This window comes from Papio anubis, chromosome 17, assembly GCF_008728515.1.
Source record: "Papio anubis isolate 15944 chromosome 17, Panubis1.0, whole genome shotgun sequence".
In the NCBI taxonomy this organism is placed as follows: domain Eukaryota; kingdom Metazoa; phylum Chordata; class Mammalia; order Primates; family Cercopithecidae; genus Papio; species Papio anubis.
The window spans coordinates 29719884-29745625 of NC_044992.1; the positions used below are offsets into that span (position 1 = coordinate 29719884).

Here is a 25742-nt window from a genome sequence, read left to right on the forward strand (position 1 = left end):
CTAGCCTGTTTTTAATTAGTTTACACCTTCCTATCTTTTGCTTCCAAAGACTCTTACTTTTTAAAGGATTTCTTTTTATAGCCAACAGTAGTAACCTTCATATAAAATAAATATTTTCTGGTGTTTTCCTGTTTTTTTACTTTTGGTGGTTTTTCTGTATACTTACATGTTTTATTCATGGACGCCATCCTTTGCCACTGTGTCTTTATTCCAAAACCAGGAAGTGCTTCCCACCTTTGTATTTTTATCCTTTTCCCCCTGTGAACTCACTATTTGTATATCTTCTTTCCATGTCTATCTTGCTTTGTTGCCTGCAGTTATTTGTAAAATATTCAAAATATTACCCAAATTGAGAAGAGATGTAGTATCTGGATTTTATTGACATTTGATATTAGAACTAAAGGCAGTAGGCTGGTGATTAGAAGCAGCCCAAGGGGGTTTACTTGAAATTCAATCAAGAATATCTGTCTGGTTCCTTGCTATCTTCTGGAATGGGTTAATGGTATCAGGGCTATATTTCGTAGACAGGAAGACAAAACCAATAGAAAGGAAAGTGACTTAGTTTCATTGACAGAGACTAGATCAGGGTCAGAACATGAACTTTCATGTCCCTAAGTTTCATTGAAGAAAGCTCAGGCCTCTTTGCTTAGTGGTCTGTAAAGCCTAAAAGAAGGTGGTCTGGTTGTTTTCCTGTTTGTCCAAATGTCGTGAGAATGATGACATTAAGAAGAGAAGTTTCTAGGGGCTTGCTATTTCATGTCGCTCAAGGTAGCAGATCCTAACTCTCGGAATTGTAGGCTGTGGGTGACAGATTCCTTAAAATGCCTCACTGCGTGGCAGACCTGATGTGCGTGGCAGATTACCCTGCTTGAAGGGAGTCATGCTGTCCTGGCAAAGGCAGTAACCTGTGTACTTGGGGAACTGGTAAAGATACACCCTTAAGGAGCTGAGATGATTGCAGAGTCATAAACTCTTAAGTCTATGTGCCACTGGACATTTGCAGAGATGATCATACTCACTTCCCCCACCCCCACCACTCTTCCTTTCAGTTTCCTTTTTATTTTTTTTCCTCCCTTTCCTGTTAAAAGTATTACTATGTTTAACATAGTGTTAGGTGACAGATAAGCTGGAAGAACTAGTATTGTAAAGGAACACTGATGTATACTGGAGCCTACTAGCTCTCAATCCATTGCCCCAGACTTGGGGAGAGAGAGCACATTCTGTATCCAGAGAAATAAGAATATGCAGTTTATGGTTGTCCTCTGGACATTAACTGCCTGTGAAGGTAAGGCATATGCCAAAGGCAGTGATAGATTCACCAGGAGATGATATGTGACTTTCTTGTATTTTAAAGCTCTGCTTCTGTTTTAGAAAAAAATATCCTATACTGTCATCTCCCTTAGCGAGATCAGGACCCTATTTTCACTAAATCTGCAAGAAAAAAGAAATTATGTGATGGGTATGACTAGGGCCGTTAGTTTGGTAGGGGGGCTAATTCTGCTAATCTTGCTTTTGAGACTTGGTGCAAGTAAGTTACATTTCTCTCTGGTTCTCATATACGTATTTTTCTGCAGCTATGCAGTATGAAATGTGAAGTTGTCATAGCTGACTCTGTTGGGCACAGTACCAGAGTTCCTCTCATGAGTGGGAATTGTCTGTTACACCAGGAACCTGCACTGTACAGTCTCCATGCTCACCCATGACTCTGTGACATACAACGTGAAAGTCATGGACGCTCAAGAAGGGAAGGAGAGATTACTTAGCTCTCACTGTGGGGCGGGCAACGTTGTAACTTTCACATAACTTAAAGAGGTTATGATAGAGACAGCGCCGGGACAAGTGAGAGCCAGAAGGGCACTGGGCGACTCTGTGCCTTGCTGAGGAAAAATAACTAAACATGGGCAAAGGAGATCCTAAGAAGCCTAGAGGCAAGATGTTGTCATATGCATTTTTTATGCAAACTTGTTGGGAGGAGCATAAGAAGAAGCATCCAGATGCTTCAGTCAACTTCTCAGTTTTCTAAGAAGTGCTCAGAGAGGTGGAAGACCATGTCTGCTAAACAGAAGGGAAAATTTGAAGATATGGCAAAGGCAGACAAGATCCATTACGAAAGAGAAATGAAAACCTATATCCCTCCTGAAGGGGAGACAAAAAAGAAGTTCAAGGATTCCAATGCACCCAAGAGGTCTCCTTTGGCCTTCTTGCTGTTGTATTCTGAGTATCACCCAAAAATCAAAGGAGAACATCCTGGCCTGTCCATTGGTGATATTGCGAAGAAACTGGGAGACATGTGGAATAACACTGCTGCAGATGACAAGCAGCCTTATGAAAAGAAGCCTGCGAAGCTGAAGGAAAAATACGAAAGGATACTGCTACATATTGAGCTAAAGGAAAGCCTGATGCAGCAAAAAAGGGAGTTGTCAAGGCTGAAAAAGCAAGAAAAAGAAGGAAGATGAAGAGGATGAGGAGGAGGAAGATGAAGATGATGATGATGAATAAGTTGCTTCTAGCACAGATTTTTTCATGTCTATAAAGCATTTAACCCCCCTGTATACAACTCACTCCTTTTAAAGAAAAAAATTGAAATGTAAGGCTGTGTAAGAATTTTTAAAAACTGTATGGTGTCTTCTTTTGTATAGTTAACACACTACCAAATGTGTCTTTAGATAGCCCTGTCCTGGTGGTATTTTCATAGCCACTAACCTTGCCTGGTATAGTATAGGGGTTGTAAATTGGCATAAAAATTTAAAGCAGGTTCTCATTGGTGTACAGCACAAGTAAGTTATATATGGGGAGAGTAGTTTTTTCATTTTCAATTGTCTCTGATGCAGCTTATATGAAACAATTGTTCTGTTAACTGAATACCACTCTGTAATTGAAAAAAAAAAAAAAAAAAAAAGGTTGCAGCTGTTTTGTTGGCATTCTGAATGCTTCTAAGTAAATACATTTTTTTAAAATTAGTTTAAAAAAAAAAAAGATGTTATGAGCATGGGGAGGCTGGAGCCAGGCTGCCTAGGTTTAATTCTTGGCTCCGCCACCTACTAGTTGTGTGACCTCGGGCAATTTATTTAACCTCTCTGGGTTACAGTTTTATTAACTGTAAAAGAGGGGATAATAATAGTATCTATGTACCAGAGTCGTCGTGAGAATTAAATGAGCCAAAATAGGTAAAACATTGGCACTGCCATAGTCTTCTCTAAGGTGCATTTAGGGTTCCTCTCATTGCAATTTCTTACCTGGTTCTGGAAAGGAAATACAAACACATTATTCTCTATACTTTCTGATTCTTTGAAGGCAAAAATTCCTTCAAGAAAATGTTAGATGACAGTCCTCACTTGGCAGTACATTCATGTATTGACTTTCCCAATAGATGTATCTAACGACAATCAATGCTCTTTGGAAAGCCATTAACGTGAGAGGCACGATGTTCGGTCATGACAGGGTAGTATATATGTCAGTCATCTGTCTACAAGAGTCCCCAAGGACTTGTTGATACAATAGCTCATAATCACTCTAAGGATCAGTCTAGCAATTTGCATTTTTAAAAGTCCCTAACTACCTATTTTCACAATAGACAGTCCCTGTACTCCCATAGCTCCAGATGGGATCACTCTCCTTTCTAAAGAGGGCATTTTAACTTCCTTTCTGAGTAATCCTTGCTTTAGCATTATGAATGAGTCCTCAGAAAGTATTGCTCAATGGACAGATCTCCCTAATATTCAAGCGCTCCCTCCCCACACATAAAATATTGGTAAATCTGGCCCCATTTAGGGGGATTGTTTTGTTTGTTTTTCATTTGATACTCCTCAAATTTGATAGAAAACTATACCTGGTTATGTTTGACTCTATTAGTGTGCCTTAGTGACCTGCCAGCAATCCTGAGTGCTCTGGTTTGGAGATCTTACAGGGTGGAATCGCCACACAGACCTCCACTACAGAAGTTGCCTCTGACTCTGAGAGAGCCCATGCATGTATGGTGGCTTAGAGTCTAAGAATTTGGGAGACCCTACAGCAAGTACCAGTCCAGAGCTTCTGGATACAGTGAAAGCTCTGAGACCCTGTTTGGGGCATTGAATGCAGACTCAGGAATTATCATGTTTGACAACCTATTATGAATGTGCTCAAACTTTCTGGAGTTACAGAACTTTTAGATTTAAAAAAAAAAAAAAAAAAAAAACTGCCAGGCATGGTGGCTCATGCCTGTAATCCCAGCACTTTGGGAGGCAGAGGCAGACGGATCACCTGAGGTCAGTGGTATGAGACCAGCCTGGCCAACATGGTGAAACCCTGTCTCTACTAAAAATACAAAATTAGCCAGGCATGGTGGCACACACCTGTAATCCCAGCTACTCGGGAGGCTAAGGCAGGAGAATCACTTGAACCTGGGAGGCAGAGGTGGCAGTGAGCCAAGATTGCACCATTGCACTCCAGCCTGGGCAAAAACAGCAAAACTCCATCTCAGAAAAAAACAAACAAACAACAACAACAAAAACTTTTGATCATTATTCTCCCTGCCATTTACTAGGTAAGCAACTTTGGGCTTTAATCTATTTAGATGTTAGTTTCCTCTTTGTGAAATGGAGGGCATAATACATTTCCCATTTTAAAGTAGAAAATCTGGTTGGTGTGGTAATCCTGTAATACCAGCACTTTGGGAGGCCAAGAAAGGAGGATGGCTTAAGGCCAGGAGTTCAAGACCAGCCTGGGCAATATAGCAAGAAGCAAGACCCCCTCTACAAAATAATTAAAAAATTAGCCAGGTATGGGGGTGCCTGAGATGGGGAACTGTGGAACCTTTGGCAGTGGCATCCAGGGCTGGGACTGTGTCTGTGAACAGGGCCTGGCCCCCACAGAGCTCATGGAGGCAAGGCCCAGGGCAAGGAATGGATGCCTATGACCAAGTTGGGCTGCCTGGTCAAGGACATGAAGATCAAGTCCCTGGAGGAGATCTATCTCTTCTCCCTGCCCATCAAGGAGTCTGAGATCATTGACTTTTTCCTGGGGGCCTCTCTCAAGGATGAGGTTTTAAAGATTATGCCAGTGCAGAAGCAAACCCACGCTTGCCAGCGCACCAGGTTCAAGATGTTTGTTGCCATCAGGGACTACAATGGCCATATTGGTCTGGGTGTTAAGTACTCCAAGGAGGTGGCCACTGCCATCCATGGGGCCATCATCCTGGCCAAGCTCTTCATTGTCCCCATGCACAGAGGCTACTGGGAGAAGAAGCCCCACACCATCCCTTGCAAGGTGACAGGTGGCTGTGGCTCTGTGCTGGTGCGCCTCATCCTCGCGCCCAGGACACTGGCATTGTCTCGGCCCTGGTGCCCAAGAAGCTGCTAATGATGGCTGGTATTGATGACTGCTACACGTCAGCCAGGGGCTACACTGCCACCCTAGGGAACTTTCCCAAGGTCACCTTTGATGCCATCTCTAAAACCTACAGCTACCTGACCCCTAACCTCTGGAAGGAGACTGTATTCATCAAGTCTTCCTGTCAGGAATTTGCTGACCACCTCATCAAGACCCACACCAGAGTCTCCATGCAGGGGACCCAGGCTCCAACTGTGGCTACAACACAGTTTTTACATAAGACAAATAAAATGAATTAAGCCTGTTTTTTTTTTTTTTTTTTTTTTTTAAGTAGAAGACTGGAGGGTCTCTTAATCTTAAATTCTCTTCAATGTCTAGTATTCTGTGATGTTATAAAGATGCATATTGATCTGTAGCCAGGGAACTGTTTTAGGCTGGGGAGTGAATAGATAGGGAGTGGGGAATTTTAAAAGTTATTGCATATTAGAGTATTATGTATTAAATTACATATTAGTGATATGTAAAATTATTACATACTCATGCGACCAGGAATGGAAGTTGGAGAGCATAATGATTTAAAAGTGTTTTAATTTTGTTTCTTGTCCAGATCACAGAAAAATAAACACTATATGTTGTTCACAATCACGAGTGTCTGTAGAATTATAAATCTTGAGAGTGGGAGGATCCTCAAAAGTTCAACCACACAATTGTTGCTTGAGTTTCCTCTGTGACACCATTGCTAAATATTCACCCAATTATGTGTGAAAAATTCAGCTGAATGGGAGCTCAGTACTTTTGGAACCAATCCCATTCATCTATGTATTCATCTGTGAGTTCTTTTTTCTATTTGGCTAAAGTCTGTTTCCCTGTACACAGAGACAGATCACTCTTTAAAGGTAGAGTTCAAATTTAACAAAGAAATGCCCAGTTTTATATGACCAACTGGAAATTGAATGGAACCAAAATCTTTCTCATGTACTTTTGTGTTCAGAGTCTGGTCTTGTCTCAAGAACAAATGTAGTGAAGATGAAAATGCTATTCCAAGATAGAAAAGAAATTGGATTCATAAATAACTTTGCCAGTCAAAAATGTGAAATAAGTAGAAGAAACAAGGGAAACAGTTAAAACTTAATTCCACTTGAAAGTACTCCTTAGAACCTTAGGGGTCTCCTGCAGTGTCATGCAGTACCTTCGGAGCCTGATTATCTCCTGCTTTCTCCTCCCCTGCCTTGTTGAAAGTCAAGATCCTGATAGAAGGTTGGAGGATAGTTCTTTTTGACTGCTGTATTTGTAGATACCAGCTAAAACTCATTGGGTCCAAGGTTTGGTGGAATCAGTAAAGGTGATGTAGACGTAGGTACTCAAACCCTAAGGGTACACAAACACAAGCTAAACTGCTAGAATGTATTACCCTCTTGCCTCAGTGAACAGTCTCTGGCTCACTTCATCCATGTGGACCTTCATTATATCTCTACCCTATATCCATTGTCCATTTCCACCTCCAGGGTTCTGATGTGTCCTGAGTATTAGAATGAAGAAATGCCTCTACCTCACACTTTGGGTGGCATGTAGGGTCTCTGCACTCTGTCTCTAATAAAACATCGTCCCTGAACTCAAGCTAAGGGCCCACTTAGCTCTGTACACACGGTTCCTTTGACAGATTGGTTTCTTCGTCGTCTTCATTTTCTATTCAGTGGTGTGTTACACCTTCATATGTTGAATTTTATTCACCTTTCTCTCTTTCTACATGTATTCATAGCTTTGTCTTTGCAGATCAGTGCTCACTTGAAGCTTTGCTCCTCTGTCAGCCCCTCTCCTCTCTTCAACCTTTCTTTTCCTCCAACCCCAGCCTGAAGCCCAAGTAAATTAGCTTCTCACCCCTGCCCCCTAGTTTTAAAAAAAAATCCCATACTCCTCCAACAGTGTCTATTCTTGGATTTGCAGTCAGCAACCATCTCCAATAACCATCAGGCTGTCAGCTTTGCAGCTCCCTACCACCTCCCACCTCCCCCATCACTCACCAGAGGAAAAAGAGAGCCAGAGCAAGAGCTTGAAATATATCATGCAATAGTGTATCATGAATTTGTTGTGAATCACAGTGGTGAAGCAGGTTTATTTATTTCTGAGACCTTAAATCAATACAAAGTAGGTCTCTTAGTTCTGAAGCTGGGATGGAGTGTGAAAAAATGAGCCCATTGTACTCTTAAAACTTTGGGGAAAGGAGATGACAGCTATATAATTCCATTTACCAGGCACTAGGGGCTTTAATGTGAAGGTGACAGGGAGCTCTTTGTGCATTTAGAGCACCATATCTTCTAAATAAAAGATCTGTAGACTTGATAGTGGAGCATAGCTCCAAGTTTAATAATCTCCAAGCATTAGACCGAGCCAATATGTTCCCAAGTCAGAGAGGTCCCCCCTAAACACTCATAAATTAAAAGTGTAAGAACCGCACATGTTGGTAGATTAGAAATGCAAGGACTCCAGTCTTTTCTAGAAAGAAGACAGAGCTGGGCTCTGGCTGTGCACAGACTGGTCTGTGAATATGATAAAGAAGCGGAAATGAGACTGTTTAGAAACCTGACTCCTAGCTGTTCATCATTCTAGGGAATGTTCCCTGTGCATGGATCCAAATCTAGCTATGTCCCTTCTCATTCAGATTGACCATCATCACACAGTCTAATCAGCTAATGTACATAGTCAGGAGTGTTGAATTATGAAAGGAGAAGCTTAAAGAGCTTTTTAGATTGAACTACAGATTACCATGCCTGGGCTTCAAGATTTTCTGGCTGATTTTTGACCGGTTCCTAAATTTAATGTCTCAGTGTCTGGGGTTTAAGCCTTTTAAAATAGTATGCGCATCTAAGAAATTGACAAATCAGTGTTGGTAAGGAAAAGAACTCACCCAAATTTAACCAACAGCTTAAGATGCAAATATGAGAAGTCAAGATCATTGGAACATGTAATCAACTTTTGAGTATCTTCATTTTCTACCTGACCCATTGGTAAAATATGCCTTTCTCAATAGATAAAGCAGATTTATGCAGCTCGGAAGAGCACTCCTAACATAATATGACTTTATAGTACTTAGAATTACTAGTTTAATTTTAACCCATATAAAGAATTTTGACAGGGGGAGGGAGGGAAGAGAGCATCTACATTGGGGAAAACTAAAAAGGTAGGAAAATTGAACCACTCCTTTTGCTTCAGAAAGCCACTACACATTATAACACTAATATGAAAGACTTATTTTGCTTACAGTAGTTTAACTTGCTGAACATACTAATCAGTTGAGTTTTTATAGAATGCATAGAACTGTGGTAGATCACATGCATTTATTGCATGCCTGTTAGGTATAAAGCTGTTCTTATGCTGTGGCAATACAAAGATGATTCCTGGTTTCATGGAGCTGAAATTTAGCTAAAAGACAATAATAGGCTTTTCATGTGTTCTAAAGGAAAAAATAAAATTGCTGCCCACCAGATGTCAATGAGAAAACACGAACCAAAAGGCCACAGCGATAACAAGTCAGTGCTACTCCCCTAAGAGCCAGGCCCTGCAAACACTAGACTCTTGGGACCTGGCCAATGCAGTCAGTCACAGCCTATTCAGTAAAACCAGTAGAAGGCGACTGACAAACAGGGATTTTTTTAAAAAGTTTTCCATCTTTAGAAAATACATAATCTGATAAAAGACTGGTATCCAGAATATATAAAGAATTCTCAAACTCAATAAGAAAACAACCCAGTAATTAAAAACATGGGCAAGAAATTTGAACAGACATTTCACCAAAGCAAATATAAGGATGGTAAATAAGCACATGAAAAGATGCTTATCATTAGTCATTAGGGAAATGAAAATTAAACCATAGCTTGACACCACTAAATGGTTTTGTTTTTTGTTTTTTGTTTTTGTTTTTGTTTTTTTGAGACGGAGTCTTGCTCTGCCGCCCAGGCTGGAGTACAGTGGTGCGATCTCGGCTCACTGCAACGTCCATCTCCTGGGTTCAAGTGATTCTCCTGCCTTAGCCTCCCAAGTAGCTGGGACTACAGGCACGTGCCACCATGCCCCGGCTAATTTTTTGTGTTTTTAGTAGAAATGGGATTTCACTGTGTTATCCAGGATGGTCTCAATCTCCCTACCTCATGATCCGCCTGCCTAGGCCTCCCAAAGTGCTGGGATTACAGGTGTGAGCCACTGTGCCCAGCCTAAATGTTTGTTTTTTTAATGTTTGACAAATACCAAGTGTTGATGAGGATTCAGGACAGCTGGAACTCTCATAAATTGTTGGTGGGAATGCAAAATGGCACAGCCACTTTGAAAAAGGTTGGGCTTTTTTAAAAAGCTGTGCACAAATGTCTACAGCAGCATTATTTATAATCCTCCAAAAGTGAAAACAGCCCAAATGTATACCAACAAGCTAATGGGTGACCAAGTTGTGGTACTTCCATAAAATGGAATACTACTCAGGAATAAAAATAAACTACTGATACCTGCATCAGCATGCATGAGGCTCAGATGCAATATGCTAACTGAAAGAAGCTAGATTCAAAAGGCTATATACTGTATGACTCCATTTATGTAACATTCTAGAAAAAGTAAAACTATTGGAACAAAAAGATCAATGGTTGTTAGGGGTGGAGGGAGGGGACTGATTACAAGGGAACATGAGGAGACTTTGGGATGATGAAAATGCTATCTTGATTATTGTGGTTATATGACTATGTGTATTAAAATTCACAGACTTGTATACCTTATGATGGACAGTTTTGCTATATGAAAATTATACTTCAATAAACCAGACTTTATTTAAAATGTTTACAAATTGGCTGGGCAAGGTGGCTTATGTCTGTAGTCCCAACACTTTGGGAGACTGAGGCGAGAGGATTGCTTGAGGCCAGGTGTTCGAGACCAGCCTAGACAACATAGCAAGACTTTGTCTCTACAAAAAAAAAAGAATTTATCGTCAGAAATCTCAAGTCCCAAGCCTGTGCTTCTTCTCATACATTTAGCAAGCAAACTATTGTGTGGCTCCTCTCTACCTTTTTACATTACAAATGAGTCTCTGTTCCTTACCCACTCCACCTTCAAATCCTTATTGTCTTTGTGCTGTCTAATTCATTCCTCTGTTCTCCAGTGAGCCCTGCACTTCAGTAAAGAGATGTCTTCCAGTGTTATTTCTGACCTATATTCAGCCTTTTTTTTGGCTGTTTCTTTTCCTTCCACTGACAGCACCATCCCTTTGCCCCAGTTTATACTTCAGCATACCTGATCACTTCATAATTTGCTGCTTATAGAGAGATTTTTGGTCTTATAGCAGATGGTCTTGAATCCAACTGTGGCTCATGTCAGAGGCTTTTCTCTCCTCTGCCCACAGTATGTCACTGAGCCCCTTCTCTACCCCAACCCTAGTCTAGGACCTACCAGCCAGCACTCCAGTTTGCCAGTGACAATAGTGGCAATAAAGGTGGGGAAAAATTATAACCCTGTGCTTATGTATTAAGAAACTGTATTTTGCAACCCCCAAATAATCTTGGTAGTCACCTAGGTCCTGATTCCATCTCCCTAGAGATTTAATTCCATTCATCCTTGGATATATTCCTGAAGAAACATTTACATGGTGATATGTGCAGCACCACTTAAAATTGTTAATTGGAGACTGAATTACTTGTCAGATTTTTAAAATGTAGTCCTCTCAGGTCAGGGAGGAGGATATTAGCTGCACTAAGTAGATGAGCTATTGCATTTTTTTCTTCTCCTTTTTTCTCTCCTCCTCCCTTTTCCTCTCTCTCATCCTTCCTTCTTTCTTTTGTTCCTATTTTACCACTTTTCTCCTACTCCTGCTTATTCTTTTTCATATCTGTTCTCTTTCAGCTTTAGCCAACTTTTATCAATAACCTGACAGATCCCAGAGTGACTTTAATATCTAGAATCATGGATGAAGTCCAGTGATGACAATTACTCAGTAAATTTACAGTACCCCTCCTCAAATCCTTTTGAGAATGGAAATGTCCTAATAAGAAGGAGGATTGCAGCGAGGACTCAGCTTCTGTGGCCTAATTCTTAGATGCAGGAGGAATTTTGTATTCCCTGCTTCCTTAAATAGAAGATGTCCTGACCCACCAAAGATTGTTTAAAATGGGGGAAAAGACTGAACAAAAGGGGGAGAGAAGGAATAGATTTCATTTTTTTATTCCATCATTGATATGCATCATAATTTTTCACATCTTCAGCACATGATTGCAAATATTTGCCTATAAGTCTAAGGGTCCCCAACATAATGTGTATGTCAGGACAAAGGCAATTTTTTAAAAATTGAGCTAAGTTGCATCTGGGAAACTTGGAAATCTTAACGCCTGTGCTGACAAATATCCTGACAAGTAAATACTGCACTCATTCAGTATTACATAGTGATTTCATTTGCACAAAACCTCACAATGCTCTGCCACTTCAGTCAAACGTCTGGAGCATGGGGGAAAGGAAGAACGTGTTTATCTTGATCTCCAAAAAGGGCTTTAAGGGAGAGAGCAGGCGGTATATTAGGCTGTTTTCATTGCCTGTCAGCTGTGGTAAACCTGAGCTGTCTGCGGTGTCTCTAGATAAGCAGCAGCAGCAGCAGCAGCAGAGGCCTGAGCATGGATATATGACTGCATTCGTTTGTACTTCTTATGTATCTCAACGATTCTAAAGGCTACGTAACATCTTTGGTGGAGCCTTTAACAATTGTGTCTCTGCTAATCACCGGCTTTTATGTGGTGCCCTTAATTCTTAGGTCCGCTGGCTGCAATGAATGAAGTGCTGGATGAGGCTTAAGTTTATATTGAGAATGAGTCAAGATCCTCTTTCCTCTCAGATTCAGCCCTTGTTCAGTTCTGTCAGCATGGCACTCTTCAGCAGAGGACCTGGAGGTGGAGCCTATTCCTAATATTGCATGGTACTGCTTCTCCACTTAGATCTGGAGGGCAACAAAGTGAGGCCTCAGGAGAATCACCTCTGTTTGACTCGCTCCTGTGTTTAAATGATTATTGCTGCTTGCTGGACAGATAAATTAAAAGTTTGTATCATACAGTAGAAATGTAAGAGGAATGTATTTGGGAACTGAAACACAGCAAGAAATGTGTAGGTCAAAGTTTAAAAGAGTGTTGAACGCAGCTCACCTACTTTGTGAAAATACGTTGATGAGAGCTGCTGACCCTGAGTTTTTCTGTAGAAGGTCAGTAGGGCAACCTTGAGGAAGAAAACAAACGGTTCTGTCTGTGTGGGTTCTGTTCATCTTCCTAGATACCGATGAGGGTTTGTGTAACTGTTATAGCATGATCATTTCAGAGTTAGGCAGAATGGATTTTATCCTAACCCAGATTCTGCTTCCTTGGTTGGAGCTTTTGTTGTGAAGGATTCTAAAATCATTAAAACCACTTGAGTCAGCAACGACCCCTATAAATCAGGAGCTATTGTGTGCACCCTCATTCTACTGGTGCATACTCCAAACACGTGGTCATTGAAGATGAACTGGAGGGTACTGCTTTCTCTTCACCGATTGTTAAGTAGCCATGATTGTTAGCATTTGTTTGTGATTAGTGGAGCAGTTTCATTTCTGTGCCCATCCCTACCCTACCCCCCATCTCCCAAACTAAGGCTGGTCAGAGAGTGATATTGGGATACTCTTAGTCTATTCTGTAATTTTTCTCCTTAATTTCCAAATTAAATGAATGTTCTCACATGACAAACACTTCTTTAGCTCAGAAATAATGTTCCTGGTTATGTTAAGCCCTGGTTAGGTTTCTTCTAAACATAGGAAAGGAGAGATGTAGAAATACTGCTGCCTTTTCAGAACAATGCCAAAGCATCAGAACCCAAGTTTTAATTTAGCTTGTAAAGGGAGGAGTACTCTGTTACTGAGCCTACCAAGTTTGCTTCCCATTATTTTGTAAAAATATGAGGTAGAATGGATAAGTGGCAGAGGATCACTTTTAAATGAGGAGGCAAAGACATCAGAAGAAAGTGTGTTTAAACAGCTGGGCAGTCCCTTTTTCTGAGTGTAGTTCTTCATTGATCCATTATTAATTTTGGAGATGTGTAAGATTCTAAGTGATTGGACATTATCAGGTATTAGAGATAGGAAGAAAATAGTGTTTCTGAGTAGAAAATAGCCCCAACTTTCTCTTCTGGGCAACAAGGAGTACTTGGCTCCTGACCTAATTGTGAATATCATGTTTTCAGGGTCAGCACAGTGTCTCCTTTTTTATTCCTTTTCCCCCTTTCCTGTTTTATTTTAATAATTAAAAATACTGCTGATCACACTGAATGACTTCTAGCCGAGAGGCAGTCTGTCCCAGAAGGACCAGTTGTGGACCATCGGGTTTATGACGACCATAAAACCAGAGCCAGATCAGAGCGTGGCCTCCTTAAGTGACAGGGTTTCTGCCTTTACCAGGCTCCTGCATCAATGGACTGCTTTGGATATTTGCTTTGGTTTGGATTTTTTGTTCTGTTTTGTTTCCTGATGCATGTGTGAGTGTGCATGTGTGCACACATTTAAAGATATAAATGAAACAGGTATGTAATGCCCTCTGCCTGTTAGAAAGACTAAAGCCATAAAAATAACAAACGGCGTGTATTTGCTAGAATGTCAAAGTTATGAGTTTATTTTGTAATGATGTGCTCCTGCCTTCATGAGGTAAACTGGCCGTGGCGGAGGTGTTATTAGTAATATGGACTCAGCGGAGCAGAAAGCCGAGTGACCGAGAGATCAGTGTATCAGTCAGAGAGAGGGCAAATGGAAAGAGACAGCAGGAGAATGAGAAAAGAGCCACAGTGCCTGGGCTGAGATTAAAGACGGACTGAGAGGCGGATGGGAGCTCAGTGGTCAGATACAGTCTCCCCTGTTCACGAGGCTCCTTCAAAGGAGCTGCCAGCATGTTGCTCAGCATGGGGCTGCCTGTAAAGGCTTGTTCTCTACGCTTCCTTATCAAGGAAAGCAGTAATCTGAGAGCAATTTTGCTTTCCATATTCCTTTCAGAAAAGTATCTTATGCCCTTCCTAGCTGAAGTTAAATGGAACCAAGGCCAATTGGGTCACACCGAGGTTATTACTTTGGTCACCAACTTCCTCCACCTTTGGAGGATGCTAGTGGGGGTGTTGACCCAGCATGCAGGGGAACCTCTCAAAGCTCCTAACAAGAAGGGGCAAAATGGGAATATGCAGGCAGACTTTGCTGGCCCTTAGTTAGTTACATTCTCCCCAGAGACTGAAAATGAATACAAATAGGGAAGAAATTTTGTATCATCATTATTTTTTAAAGGAGGAGAGGAAAGGAAAAATAAAAGGTAAAATACAGTAAGCACTCTACAACTGTTTAGAGCTCTCAGGGGCTACCTTAGATGACTGGCAATTACTACACACTCAGCAGTTTGCAATAGTCAGTGATCAGGCTGCCCGGCTTCCATCTGCTGGGTCAGAAAACCTCCTTCCCTGAAAGAAATTATTAACCAGTCTTCAAGGAAAAAGAAACCCTACAATTTCCAAGTCCAGGAATATCTTTTCTTCCTCTTTTTTTCTTCTTTAAAGGAAACTTTGTGGTTTCCAACTGCAGGTGCCCTTTGACCTTACAAGGGTTAAACTCCTCCAGGGATAGACCAGGGATTGAGGCCCTGAACTCCCTGGAGCCTTGGAAGGGAAGGAGGAGGGGAAGCGTGCTTGGGTATAAATCACAGCCCTGCACCCAGCACACAAAGAAAAGACTTGAAACTCAGGGGTTCATGTATGTAGCATGAGTTGCTTCAAGATTTTGCTAGCTTTAGGACTTGTGCGTGGAGGCCAGTGTTAGGTTGGTGCAAAAGTAATTGTGGTTTTGCCATTAAAAGAAATGACAGAAACCACAATTACTTTTGCACCAACCTAATAAAAATCAAATATAAGGAAAAAATAATCCTTTTTAAAAATGAGGAACCTAAGCCCCCAGAGTTGCTGTAACTGAGACTTGTCACTAAATATTGTTGAAAGACAGGCATGTTACCTTTTTGTGTCTATGCACAAAGAGACTTGCACGCGATAAGGTAGCCTATGCCTCTGGGTCTCAGCCTCACCCACCACTGCAGTTTCAGCTGAGGGTGGAAGTATGCTATGCCTATCTGTGGCAGCTGGTGGAGAGAAAGGGGCTTGCTGGTTTTAAAATTGCAACCATGAATGTGATTGTTAAAAGTATTTTTTGTTTTCTAAGTTTTCTTTTTAGGAAGAAGATTCAGATAGTCCCTCAGAACAACCCATGGAGACTGGAATCTCTGTTTTGTGGAGAAAAGAACCCATTTTAGTGCAACTTGTGAAATAGACCATGCCTTTATTTCTGTAGAGACAAATGTCTTTTCTCTTGCTCATTTCTCTAGGTCCTCGGGCGGGAAGTGTACACCTCCAATAACCAGCTCGGGGGCATCCAGATCATGCACAACAATGGGGTGACCCACTGCACTGTGTGTGATGACTTTGAAGGGGTTTTCACTGTCCTGCACTGGCTGTCTTACATGCCCAAGGTGAGCCCTTCCTACCCAGCACTGACATGGCCTGCAGAGCCTGTCATTTCCGCCACAGCTCACTGCCTCTGTGTTTAAGGTCTTGTCTTTACGGTGGAGCAATTTTTTTATAAAATATTTCTCCAAAAGCTATTGATTTCTCTTTTCCTTACAGCCATATTTTGCCTTCTACCTTTAAAATGTCTTTGGATTTCATTAGTTGGGCCCCTTTCTAATGTCTTACAGCCATGGAAGCCCTCATGGCCTACCTAAGGCTCAGATCCCAGTATATTAAGGTTCCTCCTCATTGTGGGTTTTCTCCTTTGTAATAGTCATTCATTCCTCAGAGGAGCATCCCAGAAAGCATGGGCACACTGAAATCAAGAGTCAAAACACACTGCTTTGTGCCAGCCTCCTAAATGAGACTATTGACCTATACATGTTCCTTGGGCCTTGGCACATAAGTAGGATTCTTCCAGCTGAAGATTGGGACTATTGGGTGTAATTCCATATGTAGGCCCTGCTATCTTTGTCTATAGCTATTGTTGCTGAGTTGGAGTCTAGGGCTGTCATTCATTGATTGCTGTGCTCTTTCTCTTCCAATCTCCTTTTAGAGCGTGCACAGTTCAGTTCCTCTTCTGAACTCAAAGGATCCTATAGACAGAATCATCGAGTTTGTTCCCACAAAGGCCCCATATGATCCTCGATGGATGCTAGCAGGCCGTCCTCATCCAAGTATGTATATGTCTGAGGACCCCATGGTGTCTGACTCTCAAGCTTTTAGTGTTCTTTTCAATCAGTATCCAATTCCTGAACAATCGCATGTGACTAAGAAAACAGAGCTAAGTACCTGGAAATGAGAAAGACCTAAAAACCAACCCTCTGAAGAAAAAGGTGGGAAATCCTTCATGAACAAATGAAAAACAAATAAAATGAGATTTCCCAATCACCCATCGAGTCAAGTAGTGCAGTCACTAATACATTTCTTCTGTTTATTCTGTTATTGAAGCACTTATTACTTAATAGGTTCAAAGACTTTAAAACAGTTCAATATAAGCCATAAAATCATAGAATTATAGGACTAGAATCTTCAGTCATCTAATCCCTATAACCAAAAGAGATTAATCAGTTTCGTTGCAGCAAATGTCTTTGAGACCCTTCAGGGTAGAATAGGACTTCACTTTTCTCAGCAAGCTCTGAGCAGCCACCCTGCAGGTGCCCTTCTTTTCTTATGGTATTGGTAATGGTATTGGTACTTGCTCAGTAATTAATAGAAGGCTACTTTGTAAGCTCATTTATTCATGAAGAGATTGTCCAGAACTTTTGATTATATAGATACATGGAGTGAGAATAAGGCCTGCCTCCAGATATATCTAATCTGTTGCTTTTTTGGGAGCTGATTTTACCTAACTTAGAAACAAAACAGGAAAAAGAAGTAACTCTGTGTACATTCTCATCTGTCAGTCCATTTGGCTGTTCTAGCAAACCTCACTTATCAGGAGGTTCTTTTGTGGAGCACCAAATCCCTCTGCTATATTTTGAAACCATTTTTTCAAACTATGCGAGGAAGTGTTTGTTCTTTTTTGCATGTTTATCGCAACGATTGCAAAGAAAGGCTATATATAAAAGTAGAAGAGATTGCAGAAGGTATTTTATGAAGTGTAAAAGTCATTGTGATTTTGCTGAAAGAGAGGTCTTCATAAGGAAGATCGTATAAACCTTTGTAGGTACCCACTATAAGCCAGGTGGGACTGTAAAGCACTTCCATATATGTTATCTTATTTGCACTTACAACCTCTCATAGGTAAAGAGAGATAACCATTTTTTTTTTTTTTTTTTTTTTTGAGACGGAGTCTCGCTCTGTGGCCCAGGCTGGAGTGCAGTGGCTAGATCTCAGCTCACTGCAAGCTCCGCTTCCCGGGTTTACGCCATTCTCCTGCCTCAGCCTCCCGAGTAGCTGGGACTACAGGCGCCCACCATCTCGCCCGGCTAGGTTTTTGTATTTTTTTAGTAGAGACAGGGTTTCACCGGGTTAGCCAGGATGGTCTCGATCTCCTGACCTCGTGATCCGCCCGTCTCGGCCTCCCAAAGTGCTGGGATTACAGGATTGAGCCACGGCGCCCGGCTGAGAGATAACCATTTTACAAAAATCAGGGAAGTTGAGTGATTTGTACAAGGTCACATAGCTATTACATAGCTATTATATTGTTTTTCTAAATATCTACATTAGGCTTTCTATTGTATAAAAACATGAGAGAAGTGTTTATTTTAATTTATAACTTTACCTGTTGTCTTCAGTGCCTTTTCTTGTTAATTTTAATAAAACTAAATAGTTTTTCTTACATAGCCTGGAAAATCACCATACTAATCTTTTCCCTGCTGTTTCTTTTTTTTTTTTTTTTTTTTTTTTTGAGATGGAGTTTTGCTCTTGTCCTCCAGGCTGGAGTACAATGGCGTGATATCAGCTCACTGCAACCTCTGCTTCTATTTACCCCTTCTTTTTGTACCATGATTATGATAAGAACTATGAGCCTAAGATTACGTGTCAGCCTTTTTTTTTTTTTTTTTTTTTTTGGAGACAGAGTCTTGCTCTGTCACCAGGCTGGAGTGCAGTGGCGCAATCTCAGCTCACTGCAACCTCCGCCTCCCAGGTTCAAGTGATTCTCCTGCTTCAGCCTCCCAAGCAGCTGAGACTAAAGGTGTGCGCCACCACACCCAGCTAATTTTTGTAATTTTAGTAGAGACAGGGTTTCACCATGTTGTCCAAGATGGTCTCCATCTCTTGACCTCACGATCCACCCACCTCCCAAAGTGCTGGGATTATAGGCATAAGCCACCACGCCTGACCACCTGTCAGTCTTAAAATGCAGGACTTTTCTGGGAATGAAGTGAGCCTCTTCACTTCTAGAATTTGGAACCAGACTTAGTGAGTGTTTTCCTGGGAAATACGGGAAGTCATCTTAGCTGGCTTCTAAGGTTCTACATCGGAACTGGGTAGGATCTACTCTCTGGGGACTGTGAAGCACAACTACAATAGTCAGTGACTCCTCCCACCCCTAGCAGCAGGGTTTTAAACAAAGAAAACATTTCCATCTTGAAGTTACTTCAGTAGTTCCAAATCCCTGTTATTAAAGTGAGAATTAGAAAATGATCCAAGGATATAAAGTTAAAATTCAGTATTCTGATGAACGTAGAAATTTGGTTTAGAACCTTCACCAAAATTTGAGCCCTTCTTTCATGGGTGAACAAAAGTATGTGTGTGTATGTGGGCATTATTCTGGCCATTATTAATGAGATCCACAGAATAAAATGAAATTTGTGATAAACTAAGTTTTCTGTTTTTTGGATAATATTTTTTCATTGACTCCCTAGTAATTCATCCTGCTGTCTATGTGCAGCTAACACTCGCTCCCAAATCGAGTGACTTCAGATTTTAATTTAGTGGAAGCGTTAAAGAAAGCAGATGATTCCCTGTGATAAGTTAAAGCAGATATCTTCTAGGTGAAAAGTTAAAGTCATTTATCAGAGGAGATAGTGCTGTGATATTCTTCAAACTGACGCCCAACACAAGACCAGAATCTAAACGATCGGCTTTGGGCTCACGGATGGAGAGATAATTTTGAAATGGATGATCACATTTTACACTGGGGCCATAGAGGCAAGGAATGTAGAACACAGTAATTACAAGTTTAGTCTTGATAAAACACTCTCCATCCTATTCTAGGTGAAAAGTTAAAGTCATTTATCAGAGGAGATAGTGCTGTGATATTCTTCAAACTGACGCCCAACACAAGACCAGAATCTAAACGATCGGACTTTGGGTTCTCAGCGGATGGAGAGATAATTTTGAAATTGGATGAATCACATTTTACACTGTGGGCCATGAGAGGGCAAGGAATGTAGAACACAGTAATTGCAGAAGCTTTTACGGGGCTTTGGTCAAACATTCATACCTGTGGAACAAGTGTTTTTCTTAAACTAATAGGTTGAAAATTTTGGGTCTTGCCAGTGAAGGAAATTCCATGTGCAAGGAAGATTAATGGCATTAAGTATGTGCATCTTAACCATTGTATTTTTACTACCTGTCAAGAATATGTGGCCCTTTTTTGTAGTAAGATTATACTTTATCAGCTGTTTAATAAAGTAGATATATCTTGTTGCTTTTGTAGCAGAGAAACTGAGTTCCTATTTTTCCCTCCAAATTTGGATCCTTATCTGATCATTAATACTTATTGTTTGGTTGTTTTCAGCCTTTGGTTAAAAGAAAGTCAGTGGAATCAAACAAAATTGTAGGGCAAGTTTTAAAATAGAAATAGACATTTTGAAAATATCTTTAATGACTTGGCTGCCTTTTGACAAATATTTGTAGTGTCTTGAAGAAAGTCAAGTTATTTATTTAAAAACATGCAATCTCTCTCTGCTAGCTGAACCCCGCCGTTTAACAATAAATGATGCTTTGCTGATAAATGATTCTTTTTATGCAGACTAGCAAATGAAATAGAAGATGATGTCTGAAGGCAGATGAACATTCAGCTGCCTAATGCTTCCATCTATTATAATTTGGTTAAAAACAACAAACTCCCCAAAATAATCCCCCAAACCACCTTAAATTCGTCAGTTCCAGTGTATTGTCAATGGATTCACTGTCCTTATTCTCTGTTTTCTTTCTTTCCCTTCTGTAGGCCAAAAAGGTCAATGGTTGAGTGGCTTTTTTGACTATGGATCTTTCTCAGAGATTATGCAGCCCTGGGCACAGACTGTGGTGGTTGGTAGAGCCAGGTAAGAGCTCTTTTGTTTTGGCAGCTCTTTTTCCTCCCAATTAAAAATAAGAAAGAAAGAGCCATGGCTATGTAGATATATACCAATAATGTTCTCTTTGTCTGAACTGTCTAAGAATATTGGATTATAGCCATGCCCAAGGCAGAATAATTGGAGTGCTGGTTCTCAGTTGCCATTTTGTGTGTCACTCCAATGATGCATTTAATCTGAAGGCTAATTTTGACAACATTTCCTTTTTATAATGTTTCAGGAAAAACACTTTAGGAGCCGTAAAGCCCAACTACAATAGCCAGAGCCCACCAATGACTTTCCCTCTCCCAAAGACAATTTTCATTCAGGAATAGGTGACAACTGATTCAGAGACTCATCTGCTTTTCTAGAAGTGTAACTGGAAAGAGGCTCTTCATGGCACTGAGATTATTTAAGTGACAAATGTACTATATTAGATTATAATCAGATTTGAATTGCCAAAAAAAAAAAAAAAAAAAGAGAAGTTTACCTGAAACAGGAGTAAAATAAGCTGAAATAGGTTGCCAGAATACCTATATTTTTCAAGTGGGAAATTGAAGTTTCTATTAAATTTTAATACCCATTCTAAGAAGTGCTTCACTCAACAGCAAGCTCTGCGCAAAATAATCTGTAGCGCTTGCTATAACGAGCTATAACAAGCACCTGCCACGACTGATCTTAATCTACTTCTGCACTGCAGAGACATGCTGCTGAGGGACCGCATCTGGAGCTCACCTTCCTCTGGGGGCAATCCGTTTTTCTTATCTTGGTGAAAAGTGGCACCTGCTCAAGATTCTCAAACATGCCACATTGGGTTGAGATTTAGATTCTAGCCTTGAAAATAATTCTAGGCTCTGTGGTTCTCTCAGTACAGCAGGTCAGCACGCCTCCATGCTGCCTGTGACAAGAATCCATCAGAGGGCAAATCCCACAGACAGGGTCTTCCTCTGTGACTCTCAATAGGATTCTGGCCTGGAGTCAGCTCAGACTGAATGTCCCAGAGCCTACCTGTCTGTTTTCTTTAAAGTCTCAGGTCTTTTATCTCACCCCAGGCTTCTCAGTCCCAGTGAGAAGTATTCTCTGTGCCTGGTAAAATTCCCACTGGGGAGCTGAAAGTAGGAGATGCACTGGAGCGAGAACCCTGATACTCAGCTTCTGTATCAGCTTGTTAGATTCCTCCTGGCACACTAAGACCAACTTTTTTGAGATTTGTCTCATCTATTCTGCTTCAATTTTCCTGTCTGTGAAAAAAACATGACAGATTTTAAGTCTCAGAAAGCCAAACCTTTGTTAAGTTCTTTAAGATACTCCCGTGGGAAATAAGAGAATAATACTTTACACTTATGATTAGAAGAATAGGGACTGCTTTGCGACCAAGATCAGTCAAGCTTGGCTTTGGTTAGCTCTGCCATTGTTTATTGCAGCACTCACTCTGACTTTCTCCTTTCTTTCCATCTGACGAGTTCTGAGCTTCTTACTCCAAACACATACACATGCTCACAAGTATATAAAACACAAATGGAGCTCTAGCTTCTTTCAAAAGCAATGGCATTTCAAGAAATAAATATAAATGTATTCTTCTGGGATTGTTACTGTAAGTGCTGCCAAAACTCATCTTTGGTATGTATGTTTGGAATATGTGTGCTATTGGCTGTAAATTGTCTTTTATTATTCCATGGCACCTTGTCCAGGGACACACTATAAAACAAGATGTAGCATCTTCATGTGCTAGCCTGATAAAATTTATATGAAGTATAATAGAAAACAGAAGTTGTTCTGAGCTGTTTTCAAGTTCAATAAATAACTGTAATACTCGGATAAAGATGTTCTTTATTAGGTCACATGGGCCCTAATATATAAGTTATAAGTTACCGATTTAGGGTGGCTTTTGCAATTACAAGTTTCCAGTCGGATTATTAATCATTGTGAACAGAAATATTTCTAAACCCTCCTGTGTACCTCCTGCTCGTTGTCTGGTTGTCTAGAGGGCTTTTGATTCTGATTCAGTGCAGGCAAGTGACAAGGGGGTGGGTGGTCTCCACTCAGGCCCTTGTCAGGCCTCTTGTGATGAGAGGAATCCATTTTCAGTAGCCAATTTAACAACCAAAGGCCATCCGTCATGGAAAAGTTTGTTATGGAGATGCTGTGGGGAATGAGAGACTATAACCCATCCCAGCCCCAACCCCAAGGAATGCAACAGTGAGAATGAAGACTGAATCACATTTTCCAGAGTAAAGACTCACCCTATACTTTGTTTTGCTCTCTGATTTTTCCTAAAAAATCTTTATGAGGACCAAATTGGGAGGTCATAGTGGAGTATAAGGTGCAGAGGCTTTGAGCTCCTAAACAGTTTTTTAAATTAACATAGCTTTGAGATTAAATGTATACTTCTAATATAGATTTCACGAGGATTACTACTAAAAATTATCCTCGTCCCATTGGTCTTTTCCAAGAAAGGAGAAAGTTAAGGGCTTGTTGATCCACTTCTCTACTCTTGGCGTGTATTTTTCATCATTCTCATAACATGCCTACATATCCCTATCCACACACCCAATAGTAAGACCTATTGTACCCTCAAATCTTATCTGGAACCACATTATTAATATTCCATAGAAAATTACAACTCCATTTCAGCAAGGTCAGCCCTCATTAAAAGTTACTGAAAGTCTCAGATTCCTACTGCCTTTCAGACCATTTCCTACCATCTTCACCAAGGAGATGCTCTAGAGTGAACTGAGAAGTTTCATTTGGCAGCTACAGAGGTAGGGATGTGTATATGTGCTAGGCTGTTGAGTCTAAATGCAGAGGTTCCCCTAGAACAGCCCTTGGTTGAATCGATCTTGTGTTGGGACATTTCCGAATAGAAGTGATTCTGAGAGTGGTTTCCCACCATATTTAGAGAGTAAATATCAAATCCATAGCGTCTCACATTTAACTCGTAGAAGAATCAGATTCCCCCTGCTCTCTGTGTTTGTTTCTAGTTTTTTCCCCAATGTCTTGATGTGGAATTGGAAAACAAATGGCTAGCTATAATGGTAACATACATTGGGTTCTTATGTGGCTCATTTTTTATCAGGCTAGGAGGAATACCTGTGGGAGTTGTTGCTGTAGAAACCCGAACAGTAGAGCTAAGTATCCCAGCTGATCCAGCAAACTTGGATTCTGAAGCCAAGGTAGGCTACTCAAGTACACTGTGAGCCTGTGCTTGGAGGGTTTTTCTCTTTGCAGTGCCTGTGGATACATCAGGAGCATTGCAAACCATCAGTTTTAGAGGGAAGGGCATCAGCAGCCTTGAATGATTTTAGAACATCATGTGCTCACTTTTAAGATAAGTCTAGATGGACTAGAAGCTAAATTCTGCCTCAAAAATTAAATAAGTCTTTACAGTAGTCTTCTTGATGCTAGAAAACAGTATACTTTTGTTGGGGAGATGGTCTTCCAGAAAGGCAGCTGAGATAATACTGAAGGCTCTTTGGTCCCCGATTCTTTGAGTATACACATGGAAGAGCTACAACTAGAGTTAATGGTGAAGTCTTGCCCTAATGCAAAGCGCGAACACCACAGCCTTTTTTTTTTTTTTTTTTTTTTTTTTTTGAGACATGGTTTGTGGCCCAGGCTGGAGTGCAGTGGTGTAATTTTGACTCACTGCAGCCTCGACCTCCTGTGCTCAAGGGATCCTCCCACCTTGGCCTCCCAAAGTGTTGGGATGAGCCACTGTGCCTGGTCCCATTTTTTTTTTTAAGGATGGATTACATTTTCACATCCTGACACCATTCAGAAAGTGAGGGGTCAGGGAGGCCAGGGAGGAGGCTATTCAGCAGTGTGACATCAAGTGTCTATTGATTAGCTACAGTACAGGAAAATGCTATACTAAGCACAAAGGCGAAAGGACTAGGAGACTATGTACAATTGACTTGCTTTAACGAGTAGCACAATGGGGCCATTTTAAGTAGCTTTTGAGAAACCTAGAACAAGGGTCCTTAGGACTGCATTCTTCCCTTTTGACTACAGAGTTGTTATAATCAGGACTTAAAAAGAATAGTATTTAACAAGGTCAAAGATCCAGGATCCTTTCTTCTTTTTTACTCCAAACATGATGATCTGATGAACAGTAGTTTTTGTTGGTCTGATTTTTAGTTTTCAGTTTTAAATAAGTAAAATCTTGTTCACCTTGGAGAGATTTCCCCCTGGAGCTGTGTTGTTAATTGTGTCTTCTTTGACTTTTCCCAATAGATAATCCAGCAGGCTGGCCAGGTTTGGTTCCCAGATTCTGCGTTTAAGACGTATCAGGCCATCAAGGACTTCAACCGGGAAGGGCTGCCTCTGATGGTCTTTGCCAACTGGAGAGGCTTCTCTGGTGGAATGAAAGGTGACTGGCCTGCCTGTGGGCTGGAGGGGCATCACTGATTACTGGGCACTCTGCAGCAGAGGGAGTGTGTAGGTTCAGCGGAATCTGTGGGTGTCCTAATAGCCTAGGCTTTTTGGGGATTCTGCCCTCTCTGAGACATCTTTTGAGTTGCAACTTGAATGGAAAAAAGTACACTTTATAATTTATAATTCCATACACAATTTCAGAATAATCTACTACTAGTGTTATTGAGGTGACCTACTGTTGTGGATTTAGCTCCAGTACTGAATTTGAAAATGAACAAATTCAGTACCGGAGGCTGTTCTTTGTGGCAATTTGTGCTGTTGTATTATTATATAACAACAGCCCTGAGCCTGTGGCTCCAGCATATTAGACCATTATTATAAAGGCTCTACTCCATGCTATGGGAATTGCTAAGTAATTAGGCAGCCAGTATCACCATTTACGGAGAATCCTTAATGTGTAGAGCAACTGTGGACACTACAGGGAGAGCCCAAGGAAACACCACCTCTTATAGTAGTGAAGCTCTCTCTCTCGTGGCCAGAGAATTCATGGCCATGCTAAGCCAGAGACTACATACCTGGAGGGCATGAGAGTATGCTAAGTATAAATTCCATCTGTCTTGGGGAGAATTTGGGGTTCTAAAGCAATAGGATAGGGCCAGGCATGGTGGATCACCTGAGGTCAGGAGTTCGAGACCAGCCTGTCCAACATAGTGAAACCTTGTCTCTACTAAAAATACAAAATTAGCCAGTTGTGGTGGTGCATGC

At 40.9% G+C, this 25742-nt stretch overlaps 1 protein-coding gene and 1 pseudogene across 9 annotated transcripts in view; both read left to right on the forward strand.

Annotated features, from left to right (window-relative positions):
- ACACA (acetyl-CoA carboxylase alpha) overlaps positions 1 to 25742 on the forward strand; it is a 332443-nt gene that overhangs the window by 271760 nt on the left and 34941 nt on the right. For 8 of the 9 annotated variants that reach the window (XM_031657026.1, XM_031657027.1, XM_031657028.1 and 5 more), the window contains 5 exons: positions 15693 to 15836; positions 16430 to 16550; positions 20498 to 20594; positions 23680 to 23776; positions 24837 to 24972. In XM_031657026.1, the coding sequence (XP_031512886.1) occupies positions 15693 to 15836; positions 16430 to 16550; positions 20498 to 20594; positions 23680 to 23776; positions 24837 to 24972 (595 nt within the window). Of the gene's footprint in view, positions 1 to 1574; positions 2094 to 15692; positions 15837 to 16429; positions 16551 to 20497; positions 20595 to 23679; positions 23777 to 24836; positions 24973 to 25742 lie in introns of those variants that run through there. The other variant, XM_021928272.2, reaches the window with a different exon arrangement.
- On the forward strand, positions 1870 to 2614 carry LOC110741546 (annotated as a pseudogene).